Source organism: Aythya fuligula, chromosome 19, assembly GCF_009819795.1.
Source record: "Aythya fuligula isolate bAytFul2 chromosome 19, bAytFul2.pri, whole genome shotgun sequence".
In the NCBI taxonomy this organism is placed as follows: Eukaryota; Metazoa; Chordata; class Aves; order Anseriformes; family Anatidae; genus Aythya; species Aythya fuligula.
This window is the reverse complement of record NC_045577.1, coordinates 3,102,435-3,115,246: the sequence shown is the minus strand read 5'-3', so window position 1 is coordinate 3,115,246 and position 12,812 is coordinate 3,102,435. Positions and strand designations below refer to the sequence as shown.

At 50.9% G+C, this 12,812-nt stretch overlaps 1 protein-coding gene across 2 annotated transcripts in view; it reads left to right on the top strand.

Annotated features, from left to right (window-relative positions):
• The window catches only part of NOTCH1 (notch receptor 1), a 37,183-nt gene extending 30,470 nt beyond the window's left edge, over positions 1–6,713 (top strand). For both annotated transcript variants that reach the window (XM_032200353.1, XM_032200352.1), the window contains exons 26-34: positions 3–431; positions 1,220–1,368; positions 1,975–2,191; positions 2,530–2,620; positions 2,902–3,067; positions 3,818–4,113; positions 4,433–4,580; positions 4,683–4,780; positions 5,124–6,713. In XM_032200353.1, coding sequence (XP_032056244.1) covers positions 3–431; positions 1,220–1,368; positions 1,975–2,191; positions 2,530–2,620; positions 2,902–3,067; positions 3,818–4,113; positions 4,433–4,580; positions 4,683–4,780; positions 5,124–6,599 — 3,070 coding nt within the window. In that variant the 3' untranslated portion in view covers positions 6,600–6,713. The remainder of the gene's footprint in view (positions 1–2; positions 432–1,219; positions 1,369–1,974; positions 2,192–2,529; positions 2,621–2,901; positions 3,068–3,817; positions 4,114–4,432; positions 4,581–4,682; positions 4,781–5,123) is intronic.
• The last annotated feature ends 6,099 nt before the right edge of the window (positions 6,714–12,812 follow it).

The following is a 12,812-nucleotide window of genomic DNA, read 5'->3' as shown; positions in this document are numbered from 1 at the left end:
AGCCCCCTGTATGACCAGTACTGCAAGGACCACTTCTCAGATGGTCACTGCGACCAGGGCTGCAATAATTTTGAGTGCGAATGGGATGGTCTGGACTGTGCAAACAATATGCCGGAGAAGCTTGCGGACGGCACCCTGGTGGTGGTGGTGCTGATCACCCCCGAGAACCTGAAGAACAACTCCTTCAATTTCCTGCGGGAGCTGAGCCGCGTGCTGCACACCAACGTGGTCTTCAAGAAGAACTCCAAGGGGGAGTACATGATCTTCCCCTACTACGGCAACGAGGAGGAGCTGAAGAAGCATTACATCAAGAGGTCAACAGAGGACTGGTCCGATATGTCCAGTGCTGTCATCAACAAAGTAAAGACCAGCCTCTACTCCCGGGCTGGCAGGAGGCAGAAGAGAGAGCTCGACCAGATGGACATCAGAGGGTAAGGGGCACCAAGCGGGTTCCTTTTCGCCGAGCAGCATTTGTTTTGTGTGTTGATAATAGTAACACGCCATAAAGAAGAGGATGTAGGGCAGATAATTGTATTTAGACGTTGCTTTCTGTGTGAATAGAAACCGGATTTTGCTCTCGTGTGGGAAAAGCGAGCGATCGCTCAGGAATCGCTGACACAATGCTGCGCCGACTCTCACGGTTGAAGGAGTCTTGTGCATTGTTGGGAGCCGGGCTGGGCTGGGTGGGACCTGGAAGCCGAGGCTGGCCTGACCGTCTGTCTGACTGCAGGAAGTCATTAAGCTAAGCCTCAGTTTCTCCCTGGGAAATGCTTCCTAGAGCTTTGTTGTAAAGCTCAATCGCTGCAAACTGTGTTTGGAGACCTCTGGTATAAACATATAGATCTAACCTTCTCCCTCTCTGTGGGCTCAATCAAAAGTCACCAAAAGCAAAGGAGTTCGAGCAGCGAAACTGATCTGAAAGGTTTTAAGGCTCCCAAGCAGCGTGATTTAAGACACTCTGGTGTCTGGGTACTCTTAAAGCACTGCGAAGCAGAGACTCCCCCGCATTCCCGTGGATAAGGAGCCAGGCTTTGTCGTGTTCACTGAGATAAATCCAATAGACCACCAGTGTGAGCTCAGGGAAGCCACGGAGAAGCGAGGAAATGGGTTCCCACCTCCTAATTCCCACTGATGGGGGGTTAAGGAGGGGAGGGAGACGGGTCTTGCCTGCCTCTCGCTGTGATCTTCGCACCTCATTTCTCATTGACCCTTCTCGCAGATCCATCGTCTACTTGGAAATTGATAACCGTCAGTGCATCCAGTCGTCTTCCCAGTGCTTCCAGAGTGCAACCGACGTGGCGGCGTTCCTGGGTGCCTTGGCCTCCCTTGGCAACCTGAACATACCCTACAAAATAGAAGCCGTTAAAAGTAAGCAGGGCTGGGCGGCTGGGGGAGAGAGCGCTGAAACCTCCCAGTCTCATCCCTGTTTCGTTCTCTGTCAGCCGGCTCAGATGCCACAGCTGAGCACAGCCTGGTTTTGAAACCTTGCACCTTGTTTTTTAAGTCTGTTTTAAAAAATGATGCAAAAAAAAAAAAAACTGTTTATTTTTGCTTATTCCTGGTTTATTTCAAAATCATTATCACTATAAAAGTTTTTAAAAAAGCACAGCCCAACCGGCTCCAATCAATCAGTGACATGCAAGGAGTTGAAGTTTGTATCTTGAAAATCCCCCCTAAATCCTTTTGTCTTAACAGCTCAATGCGAGCGCAATGATTTGAAGTTTGCTAATCCTTTTCCTTAAAGGAGAAAAAAGTAAAGCTGTCTCCTGATGCAGGCTGGCTTGTGCAGCGGAGAATTTGCCGATAGTTTGCAATTCTGATTAATAGCGTATAAAATGACCTTATTTTGGGGGGGGCTGATTTAGATCAGCCTTCGGTACCTTTATTAACTAATTTTGCTTCATTTCCACTCTGTCACTGGTTTGCTATGCAGCTTAATGTCTCAGCGTCTCCTTGTGCCCCACTGTTTTTCAGGTGAAACGGCCGAGCCCACGAGGAACTCCCAGCTCTATCCTATGTACGTGGTGGTAGCTGTGCTGGTCTTGCTTGCTTTCATTGGAGTGGGAGTACTGGTATCTCGTAAGCGGCGCAGGGAGCATGGGCAGCTTTGGTTCCCAGAGGGCTTCAAAGTGACAGAGTCGAGCAAGAAGAAGCGACGAGAGCCGCTTGGGGAGGATTCTGTTGGACTGAAGTGAGTAATTTGCGTGTTAGCCTCTTAACCACAGCGGAGTGGGGCTGTCTGGGGGCTCTTCTGAGGGATCCCATCAGAGTTTTGTTCTCTAGTGCATCCTAGCATCCTAGTTGGGAGGAGAAAAATCGGGTTTCGTGTTGTTCTGCATGGGGAAAACCACGTTCTAGTGCGGAGGAGGTTTTTAAATGATTCTTGATCCGTTTGCGCTTGGTAAAATATGAAAGGCGCCTTGAGGGGAACTTGCTGAAAATCTTGTTGATCCTTCTGTGCCTGTGTATAAATAAGCACAGCCCATCATGTATCAGGAGCTGAGTTTTTGCATGGTTTTATTTTTCAAGACCCCTCAAAAATGCTTCAGATGGCACGCTGATGGATGACAACCAAAATGAGTGGGGTGATGAGGAGACCTTGGACACCAAGAAGTTCAGGGTAAGCTACCTGCAGGATTTCCTTGCTGTGCTGCAAGCCGTCACTCGCTCGGCTGTGGCACAGAGGGGCAGAGCACTGGGAAAGCAGCAGAAGCAGCAGAACAGATTCCCCTTCAGGGCCTGGTCTGTGCTGCTCACCTCTTCCAAAAGCTGCTTTCCAAACCTGCTTGGATGGCAAACCCACCTTTGTGGCTTGCAGGATTTTCCGTTGCAGCTCAGCTCCCCCCTCGTGTGTTTTTTGTGTGTTTCTCGTGGTGCTCATCCCCTTTTGTCCTCCCTCAGTTCGAGGAGCAGGCGATGCTGCCTGATTCAGACGATCAGACGGACCACAGGCAGTGGACCCAACAGCACCTGGATGCCGCCGACCTCCGCATATCCTCTATGGCACCTACTCCACCTCAGGGTGAAATCGATGCAGACTGCATGGACGTCAACGTGAGAGGTCCCGGTAAGGCGGATTCCTCGCCGTGGCTAATCCAAAATCCTCGCCGACTGCCTGCAGATGGGCAGTCCCAGGCAGACCTGCCCAGCTCTGTTCCTAATGCTCCTGTCCCTGCCCTCTCAGCCCCGTGTCACAGTCACTGCTCACTGCTCTGCATCGTACGATTGCTGTTCTGCATGAGAGACACCCTGCCAAATTTTGCTTTCCGTACGATCTCTTTATTCGATCACAGAGAGGGAAACCAGAGGATAGAGGAAAAGTGCCTATTAAATCCTCCAGCTTCCCTCCCTGCCACTCGGAGATTCCTCTCCTCCCACCGAACTGCACATTTAACAGTTTTCTTTTCAGGTTTTTAACTCTGATAATAGTTACTAGACTTTTAAACGATTTCAAACATTTGGTCTTCCTCGCCTCTGTGAAACTGTCTTCTCAAATACTGAAAATATTTAAGGCTGCGCTGCAGGGCGCTAAAGTTTGCTTTGAGCAACCTCCCGTAGAAATTGCACCTTGCACGTTGCAGTGTGCAGGCTAGCAGATGAAACAGGAAAACCAGCGAGCGGTGAGATAACCACTAAGGAATTTCACATCCATATCAGAGGAAGGATATTCATGTTTGATGTGCAGAGCCAGTCAGGAACTCAGTCTTTACTCACCCATGAGAATAAGCATCTATTGCAGGCAGAACATCTCGCTGAGCCGCCCGCATTACGGAAAGGTACAAAAAATAAATCTTTTTTTCCCCCCTGTGCTTTCCAGATGGCTTCACCCCCCTCATGATCGCCTCGTGCAGCGGAGGCGGGCTGGAGACTGGCAACAGCGAAGAGGAGGACGATGCCCCCGCCGTCATCTCGGACTTCATTTACCAAGGTGCCAGCCTGCACAATCAGACCGACCGCACGGGCGAGACCGCCCTGCACCTGGCTGCCCGCTACTCCCGCTCCGACGCTGCCAAGCGCCTCCTGGAAGCCAGCGCCGATGCAAACATCCAGGACAACATGGGCAGGACGCCTCTCCACGCAGCCGTCTCTGCCGATGCCCAAGGAGTCTTCCAGGTAACCGATCCCTTCACCTCCAGCAGTGGGTTTCTGCGGAAAGTACTCATGCTGCACGATGGGTCAGGCATGCTGGGATCTTATCCCAGTGTCACCAGTTTGCCCCAGCAAGGTGGTGGAAGTCTGGATAACCAGAACCACCCTAATCCCACGAGGCAGCGATCCTGGGCTGCCCTCCTGATGTGCACCCAGGGCGGGGAGGGGATGGGAGGGACCAGCCCATGGGAAAAGGGGGTTTTGGGTTCTGAGCCGTGGGTGTCTCTGCTGTCTGTCCTGCCTGACGTTTGTGCTTCCCGTGCTTCCATCCCGGTCCTGGCAGATCCTCATTAGGAACAGGGCAACCGATCTGGATGCCCGCATGCACGATGGGACCACCCCTCTCATCCTGGCTGCTCGCCTGGCTGTGGAGGGCATGCTGGAGGATCTCATCAACTGCCACGCAGACGTCAACGCCGTGGATGACCTAGGTACTGCAGGCAAACGAAACACAGTCTCGAAGAAAAGGGGCTGTTTTCTGGTCCCCTTCCCTCTCGCTAACGCTCGGTGTGTTTCCTGGCCTTCCTCTGCAGGCAAGTCAGCACTGCACTGGGCAGCGGCCGTGAATAACATTGAGGCTGCAGTCGTCCTTCTGAAGAACGGAGCCAACAAGGACATGCAGAACAATAAGGTAGGGGGCTCACTGTGTTGTTCTGCTGTGACTCAAGGAGTGGCATTCAACTCGAGGAAGCAGTGCAGGATTTGGTGCTGCGGGTGATGCTGATGTGCAGTGCTTGGTAAGGGGGTTAATGTAGTGTTAGTGTGGCCATCTCCCTGCGTGTTCTGGGGCACTCGTGGGGCTCCTGGTCTGGTATCTGTACAATGCTGTGGCTCAGCAGGATAAAAACGGGCAGCAGCAAAGCCTCAGCAGAGGAGGGGCAGTTACAGCCTCTGCACCCAGCCACATGGAGCTCAGGGAAGCGTTAGCCAGGAGAATCTGAACGCAAACCTAATCGTCTCTGCTGGGTTCCTAGGAGGAGACCCCGCTGTTCCTCGCGGCCAGAGAGGGGAGCTACGAAACGGCCAAAGTCCTCCTGGACCATTTTGCGAACCGCGACATCACGGACCACATGGACCGGCTGCCGCGGGACATCGCGCAGGAGCGCATGCACCACGACATCGTCAGGCTGCTGGACGAGTACAACCTGGTGCGGAGCCCGCCGCTGCACAACGGCCCCCTGGGGGCACCCACCCTGTCCCCGCCGCTCTGCTCCCCCAACAGCTACATCGGCAACCTGAAACCCGCCGTCCAGGGCAAGAAGGCCAGGAAGCCGAGTACCAAGGGCCTGAGCTGCAACGGCAAGGATGCCAAAGACCTGAAAGCCCGGAGGAAAAAATCGCAAGATGGGAAAGGCTGCCTGCTCGACAACTCCAGCGTGCTGTCCCCCGTGGACTCCCTGGAGTCGCCCCATGGGTACCTGTCAGATGTCGCCTCTCCTCCGCTGATGACCTCTCCGTTTCAGCAGTCCCCCTCCATGCCTCTGAACCACCTGCCGGGCATGCCCGACGCCCACATGAGCATCAACCACCTCAACATGGCGGGGAAGCAGGATATGGCCATGGGAAACTCCAGCAGGATGGCCTTCGACTCGGTGCCGCCGCGTCTCTCGCACCTCCCCGTCTCCAGCCCCAGCACAGCCATGAGCAACGCCCCGATGAATTTCTCCGTCGGCGGAGCCGCCGGCCTGAACGGGCAGTGCGACTGGCTGAGCAGGCTGCAGACGGGCATGGTGCAGAACCAGTACAACCCCCTGCGGGGCAACATGCAGCCGGGGACGCACCAGCAGACGCAGAACCTGCAGCACGGCATGATGACCTCCCTGCACAACGGCTTGCCCACCACCAGCTTGTCGCAGATGATGAGCTACCAGGCCATGCCCAACACCCGGCTGGCCTCCCAGCCTCACCTGATGCAGAGCCAGCAGCTCCAGCAGCTCCAGCAGCAGCAGCTGCAGCAGCCCGGCATGCAGCCGCAGCAGCCCCCGCAGCAACCCGCGCAGCCGCCGCCGCCGCCGCCGCAGCAGCCGCAGCAGCATCACAGCGCCGGCTCCAACGCCAGCGGCCACCTGGGCCAAAATTTCCTCGGTACCGAGCTGAGCCAGCCCGAGCTGCAGCCGGTGAGCGGCAGCACCATGGCGGTGCACACCATCCTGCCGCAAGATTCCCAGCTGCTGCCCACCTCCCTGCCGTCCTCCCTCGCGCAGCCCATGACCACCACGCAGTTCCTCACGCCGCCCTCCCAGCACAGTTATTCCTCCCCCTTGGACAACACCCCCAGCCACCAGCTCCAGGTGCCCGACCACCCCTTCCTAACGCCCTCTCCGGAGTCTCCGGACCAGTGGTCGAGCTCCTCTCCTCACTCCAACGTGTCCGACTGGTCCGAGGGCATCTCCAGCCCCCCGACCAGCATGCAGTCACAGCTGGGACACATCCCCGAAGCCTTCAAGTGAGACGCCGGCTTTCAGAGACGCTGCGGCGCGGGGGGAGCTGGAGAGAGATCTTTTTTTTTTCTTAACAGGACGTTGGATGCTTTTATTAAAGGATCCTTTTTAAATATGTTTTTATACAAGAATAAAAAGACAAATTAATTCTTTTTTTTTTTTTTAGTATTTATTTATGTACTTTTTATTTTACATGGAAACACTGCCTTTTTATTTATATGTTCTATTGTTAAGAACTCAATGTGAGACACCAGTTGTGTTTCAAGAAATCAAGAAATTAGGTTTTTATAGGACATTCTCTTTTGATTGGGGGGTTCATTGTGCTGTTTTGAGAGAAAATGTTTATGTAAAGCTATAAGCAACCATTCGGGATTCTGAAATGCCATTAATTTATTTTTTTTTTCTCTTTCAAGTCAGAAAGAGATGTAAAAAAGAAAAGAATTGACTAAAAATACCACTCCTTTTGGGGAAGAAAATTTAAGCACGGACAGATTTTTAAAATGTACTTTAAAATGTTTCCTTTGCTGTTATATCTGAGAGGACATTTTATGGTACCAGTCATGAATCTTTGTTTAAATTTCAGTATTATATAGTTGTATATTTGCCTTGGTAATAGAAATTTTTGTTCTCTCTCTTTTTATATATATATTAAAAAATATATTTAAATGATTTTTATGATCTAAAAAAATAAATAAATAAATCAGGATTATGGACCTGTAAGAACAGGATCTAGGCTTAAAAACAAAACAAACAAACAACCTTACATAACACGAACACTGTTCCCCACCAAAAAGAAGAGTATCTGCCAAACTTTCTAAGACAGCAAACCCATAACTATGGAGTGTATACCAAACCCATAGCTGTGGAGTTTATACACAAAGGAGACTTAATTTTACTTTGAATATCTTTACTGTGTTTTCTTTTCTTGTTGATGTTGTTGTGTTTGCATTTGAGGAACTGTTTAAGAAATAAATGCCAATATAAACTTGTAAACCGCATCCTTATTTTAAGGATGGCCTGCCTGTTTTAAAGAAGGCGTGTCGATTAATGCAGACAACCTGAGCGAGACTCCCAAGCATTACAGCGCTGCCACCACCCCGTGCTCGCCCGTGCCCCCGGCTCCCTGGCTGGGTTTTGGGCGAGGGGCACGGCCGGGTGTCGCGGGACGCCGGGCTGTCGAAGCAGGGGGCGAGGACAGCACAGCTGAGCCTGTGCTCTGAAACGTTAACATTTTGTTCTTGTTAGTCTGGAGTGATGCATCTTTTTTGATATTGATGTGCACTCGGTCTGTGTATCATGTAAAATATAGTATAAGCCTGTGGCAGATTTAATGTTTGTAAATATGTTTTTTTTTTAAAGAAAAGGTGGATTTTGTTTCAAAAATCTAAATGAGCAAGTCTTAAATATATCATAAATATATCACCTTATAGAGGTGTTGGAATATCACTCGCTCGGGTGCGAAGGCAAGCAGACACCCTCCGACTAGACACGTGTATGGGACAGGCAAATAGAGTGCAGTTAATCCAGAAAACCTAAGAAATGGGTTCCTTTTCCTCCTTCCTTTTTATTAGAACGCCAAATAAAACTGATATTTCTCAAGGCACAAAGCTTTGTTGAGCACTCATCTTAGTAACATTTCAGACCACTGTTATTGTGACATCCCTAAAATGAGTGATAAAAACATCACGTGGTGTTGAATCTTCCTATGTTTTATAAACTAGAGTGTAGTTTAAGAAAAGATATCTTCTGTAATAAAGTTATCTACATGCAAAGTTGTAGTTTGCAAAAATGATGTATTTTTTTTTGGTTAACTGATTTGCAATAAATGGTGCTTCTCAGCATCTAGATTTTACTAAAACTGGAACTTAGTGTTTTTGTTACGAATCGACTGAAATCTGGGCTTGATACCCGCTGTCCTTCAGTACTGCAGGGCTGTCTCGGCACAAAGAACTGGCACTTTCCTGATGCTGTTCTCCAAGTTACAGCTCAGAGAGGGCCTTTGGTCAATTAAATTTTCTCCTTATCTCGTGCCAAACTCTGGTGGATGTGTGAAGTGTGGTGTGAGCAGGGCAGGAGGGGCTCTGCGAGGCGCTTGGCCTCCAGATCCTTTGCAGTGCTGCTGCTGCCTCTGCCATTAGGTCAGGATCCCAAAGGGCTAACACTGAAAATGTTTCATGTATCTTCACGTGCATGCCAAGCACTCTCCGTCACTTAAAATCATTGTCTCCTGATGGCTAGCAGCAGATTTTCAGGATAACTCTGCAGCTGATGGGAGAAGGGTAAAGCACGGCCACATGCCTTTAATTATTTGGGGTCTCTAGAAACACATCCCTCTAGGAGTGGTGATAAGAATTATGTATCGTGCTTCCTACTTCACACACAGCTGAGCATGTGGCTGAGCTCTCAAATGTGGTTGCTTGCACAGACACAGACTGGAGGCATCTGAAGACTCGGCTGAGGGGAAGCAGCACCAGAGTGCGAGTCCTGCGCTCAGTGCACGAAGCCCGTCACGCAGTAACGCTGAGCTTCCTGCACTCGGATCTTTAAGGCAATTTATTTCAATCTTTTCTCTTTCCCCCAGGGAGTCTGTATTCCAAATGCAACTGCAACATCCCCAAATACCCGGACATAAATAGCCGAGCCGCAGCCCTCCTCCCAAAGCAGATAAGCCCGGTACCCCTGGAATGCTGCTGGTATTTTCCACTCGGCAGCCGGGGAGGAAGCGGGCATGTGTGTACACGTACCAAATGCCCAGCCCCAGATGGATTCAGGGCCTTCAGACATTTGCTGTACAACAGGTCAGAAGTCCTAGCAGACCCCTTTTTGCCCTAGTGTCCCCTGCCAGACTGCAGAAGCTACACCAGCTGCTGCAGCAACTGCTCGTGCCCCCAGCATCTCTCCGTATCAATGCAGGCTTCAGTGAGCTTGGGTTTCTTTGCCAGTCCCAGGCACCCCACAGCATTTTACACACCATCCAGCACCAGTGAATTTTGGATTTAAGGGGTGCGATCTGGGATACACATCCCAGAGTTCGTGTCCTTAGCCATCAGCAAGCGTGGCAGGCCTTGGGGTTGGCAGCGAGACCAGGGCCCATGAGGCATTAGTGAGACTTTCTCCTGCCCCTGCTCCTGTCTGCATGTAACGCTCTGGTCTCTCGTGGTCAAGGCAGGAATTTGGCCTGGAACAGGTATGAAAAGGGGCTATAAGGATATGCAAAAAGTGGCATCATGAGAGGCAGCTGAAAACGTGGCTCGTTTAAAGAAGTGAGGTGGCTGCACAGCCTGTGGAATCTGTGAGGGTCCGTCAGGGGGATGTCACGAGGGAAGAGAAGGCTGAATGCAGCAAATGTTGCTGAAAGGGGCCAAAGGAAATGGTCTGCATTGGCACGTGAATATATACTAATAAATTGGCCACAAAATAATTCAAACTAGAAATCAGAGAAGGCTTCCACAGAGAAAGTTTTTCTCCCCACACACTTAGGGCTTTCCCACAAACTCTCTATCCAGGAGGCTCTGCATTTCTCCAGCCCCCTCCAACCAACTCGTGCTGTCCGACCACAATCTCAAGCCCTTGTGTCAGTAAAGATGCCAGGAGCTGAATCCCAATCCCTCATGTCAACAGAAGATGCCGAGAGATGAGTGGGTTGTGGTGTGCACGGTTGTTTTAGGATTCCAGGTGAAAAAGGCTGAGAAGCACTAAAATTATATCCCATGCCAAGGGAAGAGTTCAGAAGTGTTTGCATAAAACAAGATTAGAACCGAGCTATTCCAATGGTACGCATGTTGTTGCTATGAGGGTGCATCTGAACTATTTATTTACATGCTGGAGGGCTTTTTTTTTTTTTTTTTAAAATATCTTTGTTTTCATTATTCCTGCTCAATTAGATGGGACATTTAGAAATTGCTACTCTGTATTGCTTTTACCTCCAGGCTATTGGTGTTTGCTCAGACAGTTGCTAACAGCTGCTCGAACCCTGATTGCTGAATTGTTACTGCAGCTCAAATCACCCCCTGAAGAATGCACAAAAGGAGCCAAATTCATCTAAGGTGTAGCCTCTCGAATTACACATCGGTTAATGTGGTTGGGGTAGCCTGAATAAGCACAGCAACTAAACCAGTAAGTAAATAAAACTCAGCTTGTCCGAGTTGGCTAACCTGATACAGATTACCAATACTCATAACAGAAACTCTCCTTTAGACGTTGTTCCTGTTTCTAAACTCAGAAAAATCATTTTAATAGGAAGCTCCCTGGGGTGGTGCTGTGTTTACGGTTGCCTGCAAGCTGAAGGCAGAATTATCAGAACTTCATGGCAAAAGGTCGGTCTCACTTCTGCTGTACCCCAAGGAAGATGATGAAGGGGGACAGAAAGGTATGTACTGCCCTCTTCCCTTCAACATATCTTTATATTTGCAGCATGTCACTCAAGTCCAGAGCTGGCTGCGTTTGCTGAAGTACAGCAAATAAGTTAGTTTTTACCTCTTTGTGGTAAAAAGGGATTAAATGCCTTCATGTGACAATTCTTTACAGTCACATATTTAACAGGAGAACAGCAAAGGTGAGGTCCGTCATTAGTACTGAATTGTGTGTCTATAAGAGGGTTAGATAGGGTTACATTAGATATATAATGTAAATATCTAGCTATAGATACAGGTGTAAGCTGATGATGGTATTTAGAAAATACGTATATATTTAAAAAGTCAATCAGGCTAATTAAAATTGTAGTTCTTCAGATGACACCTGTTGTGGAAGATATCAAGGGGACACCAGGGCTTTATCTGCAATTCATGCCTGTGTAGGGAAATTGTATTTGACAAGCTGGTTTATAAGAATGTTCCTACAAAAGAGGGAGATGAAAGGCACTTTAAAAATCACAGCACTGCCTCTGGTTCCCACACCAGCATCAAAGTGCTGCTTCCCCTGCCTGGACTGAGCTTTGAGGATATTACCCTGCTTTAATGATCAAGCGTGCAGAAACAGCTCCTGCACTGATAATGACCCTTGATTAAGATGTTTGTTTAGGTCATTTGTATTTTCCCCTCCAGGGCCTGTTGTTCGGCGTGGAGTGCGACAATATGGGCACAGCGACCACTGCTTGTGTACAAACTCTGCTAAATGAGAGACCGGTCTCACACGTGAACAATGCCACCCCAAAAACGCTTTGTGTTCCCATGAAACGGGCCCTCAGAGCCGCACTGCAATACAAAGGAGAGTCGAGTAAAATCTCTAGGCTTGCACATAGCCGTTTGATATTATGCTCCCGTCTTATCTGAAATAAAAGAACACTGAATATGCTTTTGCAAAGTGCTTTTTTAAGTCTTTTATTTAATGCAGCACAGAGGTGGCTACGTGCACAGGGCTGGACTTTGGCATCTGTGACACCACCGACTTCAGACACTTGTCCAACCATCCTCAAAGCACCCCCACAATTAACATCCCTCTGCATAATTAAGCAGGCTTCACAGATTAAATCCACGTTATCCGTGAGGCCGGGACCTCGAGGAGGTGAAGGAGGGAGGCGTTTTCTTGATTTGCCTCTTTCTCCCCCAAAACACCTTCGGGTGCTTCAGCAGGCCTCGGGGCGGGGGGCAGCATGAGGAAACCCTGGGCAGAGCCGGAGCTGTGTGGGCAAGGAGGGAGGGAAGGAGGAGGGCCAGGAGGAAGGGAAAAAGGGAAGCCAAGAGGGAAAAAGGCCACGAGAGGAGGCCCGACCGCAGCCCTTTATCCCGCCCTGGCGGCCGCCTTCAGCACCGCACCTCCTGAGGGGGGATCACAGCAAAGCCCAGCCCACAGGGGCCGGGCTCAGCTCGGGCTTCATGAGGGAGAAGGGAGGAGACCCCCGTGGCCAAAACCAGGCGGAGCGGGGCTTGAGGGCGGCGAAAACCCTTCGCACCCCCCGGCCGCGCTGCGAGCCGCCCCAGCCGGGATTCGAACCCGCGAGCTCCCTCCCCGCAGCCGCGTTGCGCTTGCGCCGAGCCACGGCGCGGCGGGGCGGGGCTTAGCGGAGCCGCTCCCGCCCTCAGAACCCGGCGCGTGCGCGCGCCCCGCCCCTCCCCGCCCCGCCCCGCCCCGCGCCAACCGGTTCGGCGTCACCGCGCGTGCGCGGCGGGACACGTCAGCACCGGCGGCGGAAGCGGGGGGCCGGATGTGCCAAGATGGCGGCCGGGGGGGCCGCGGCCGCGCTGAGGGGGGGCGGAGGCGCCCGGCGCTGAGGGGGCTCCGGCG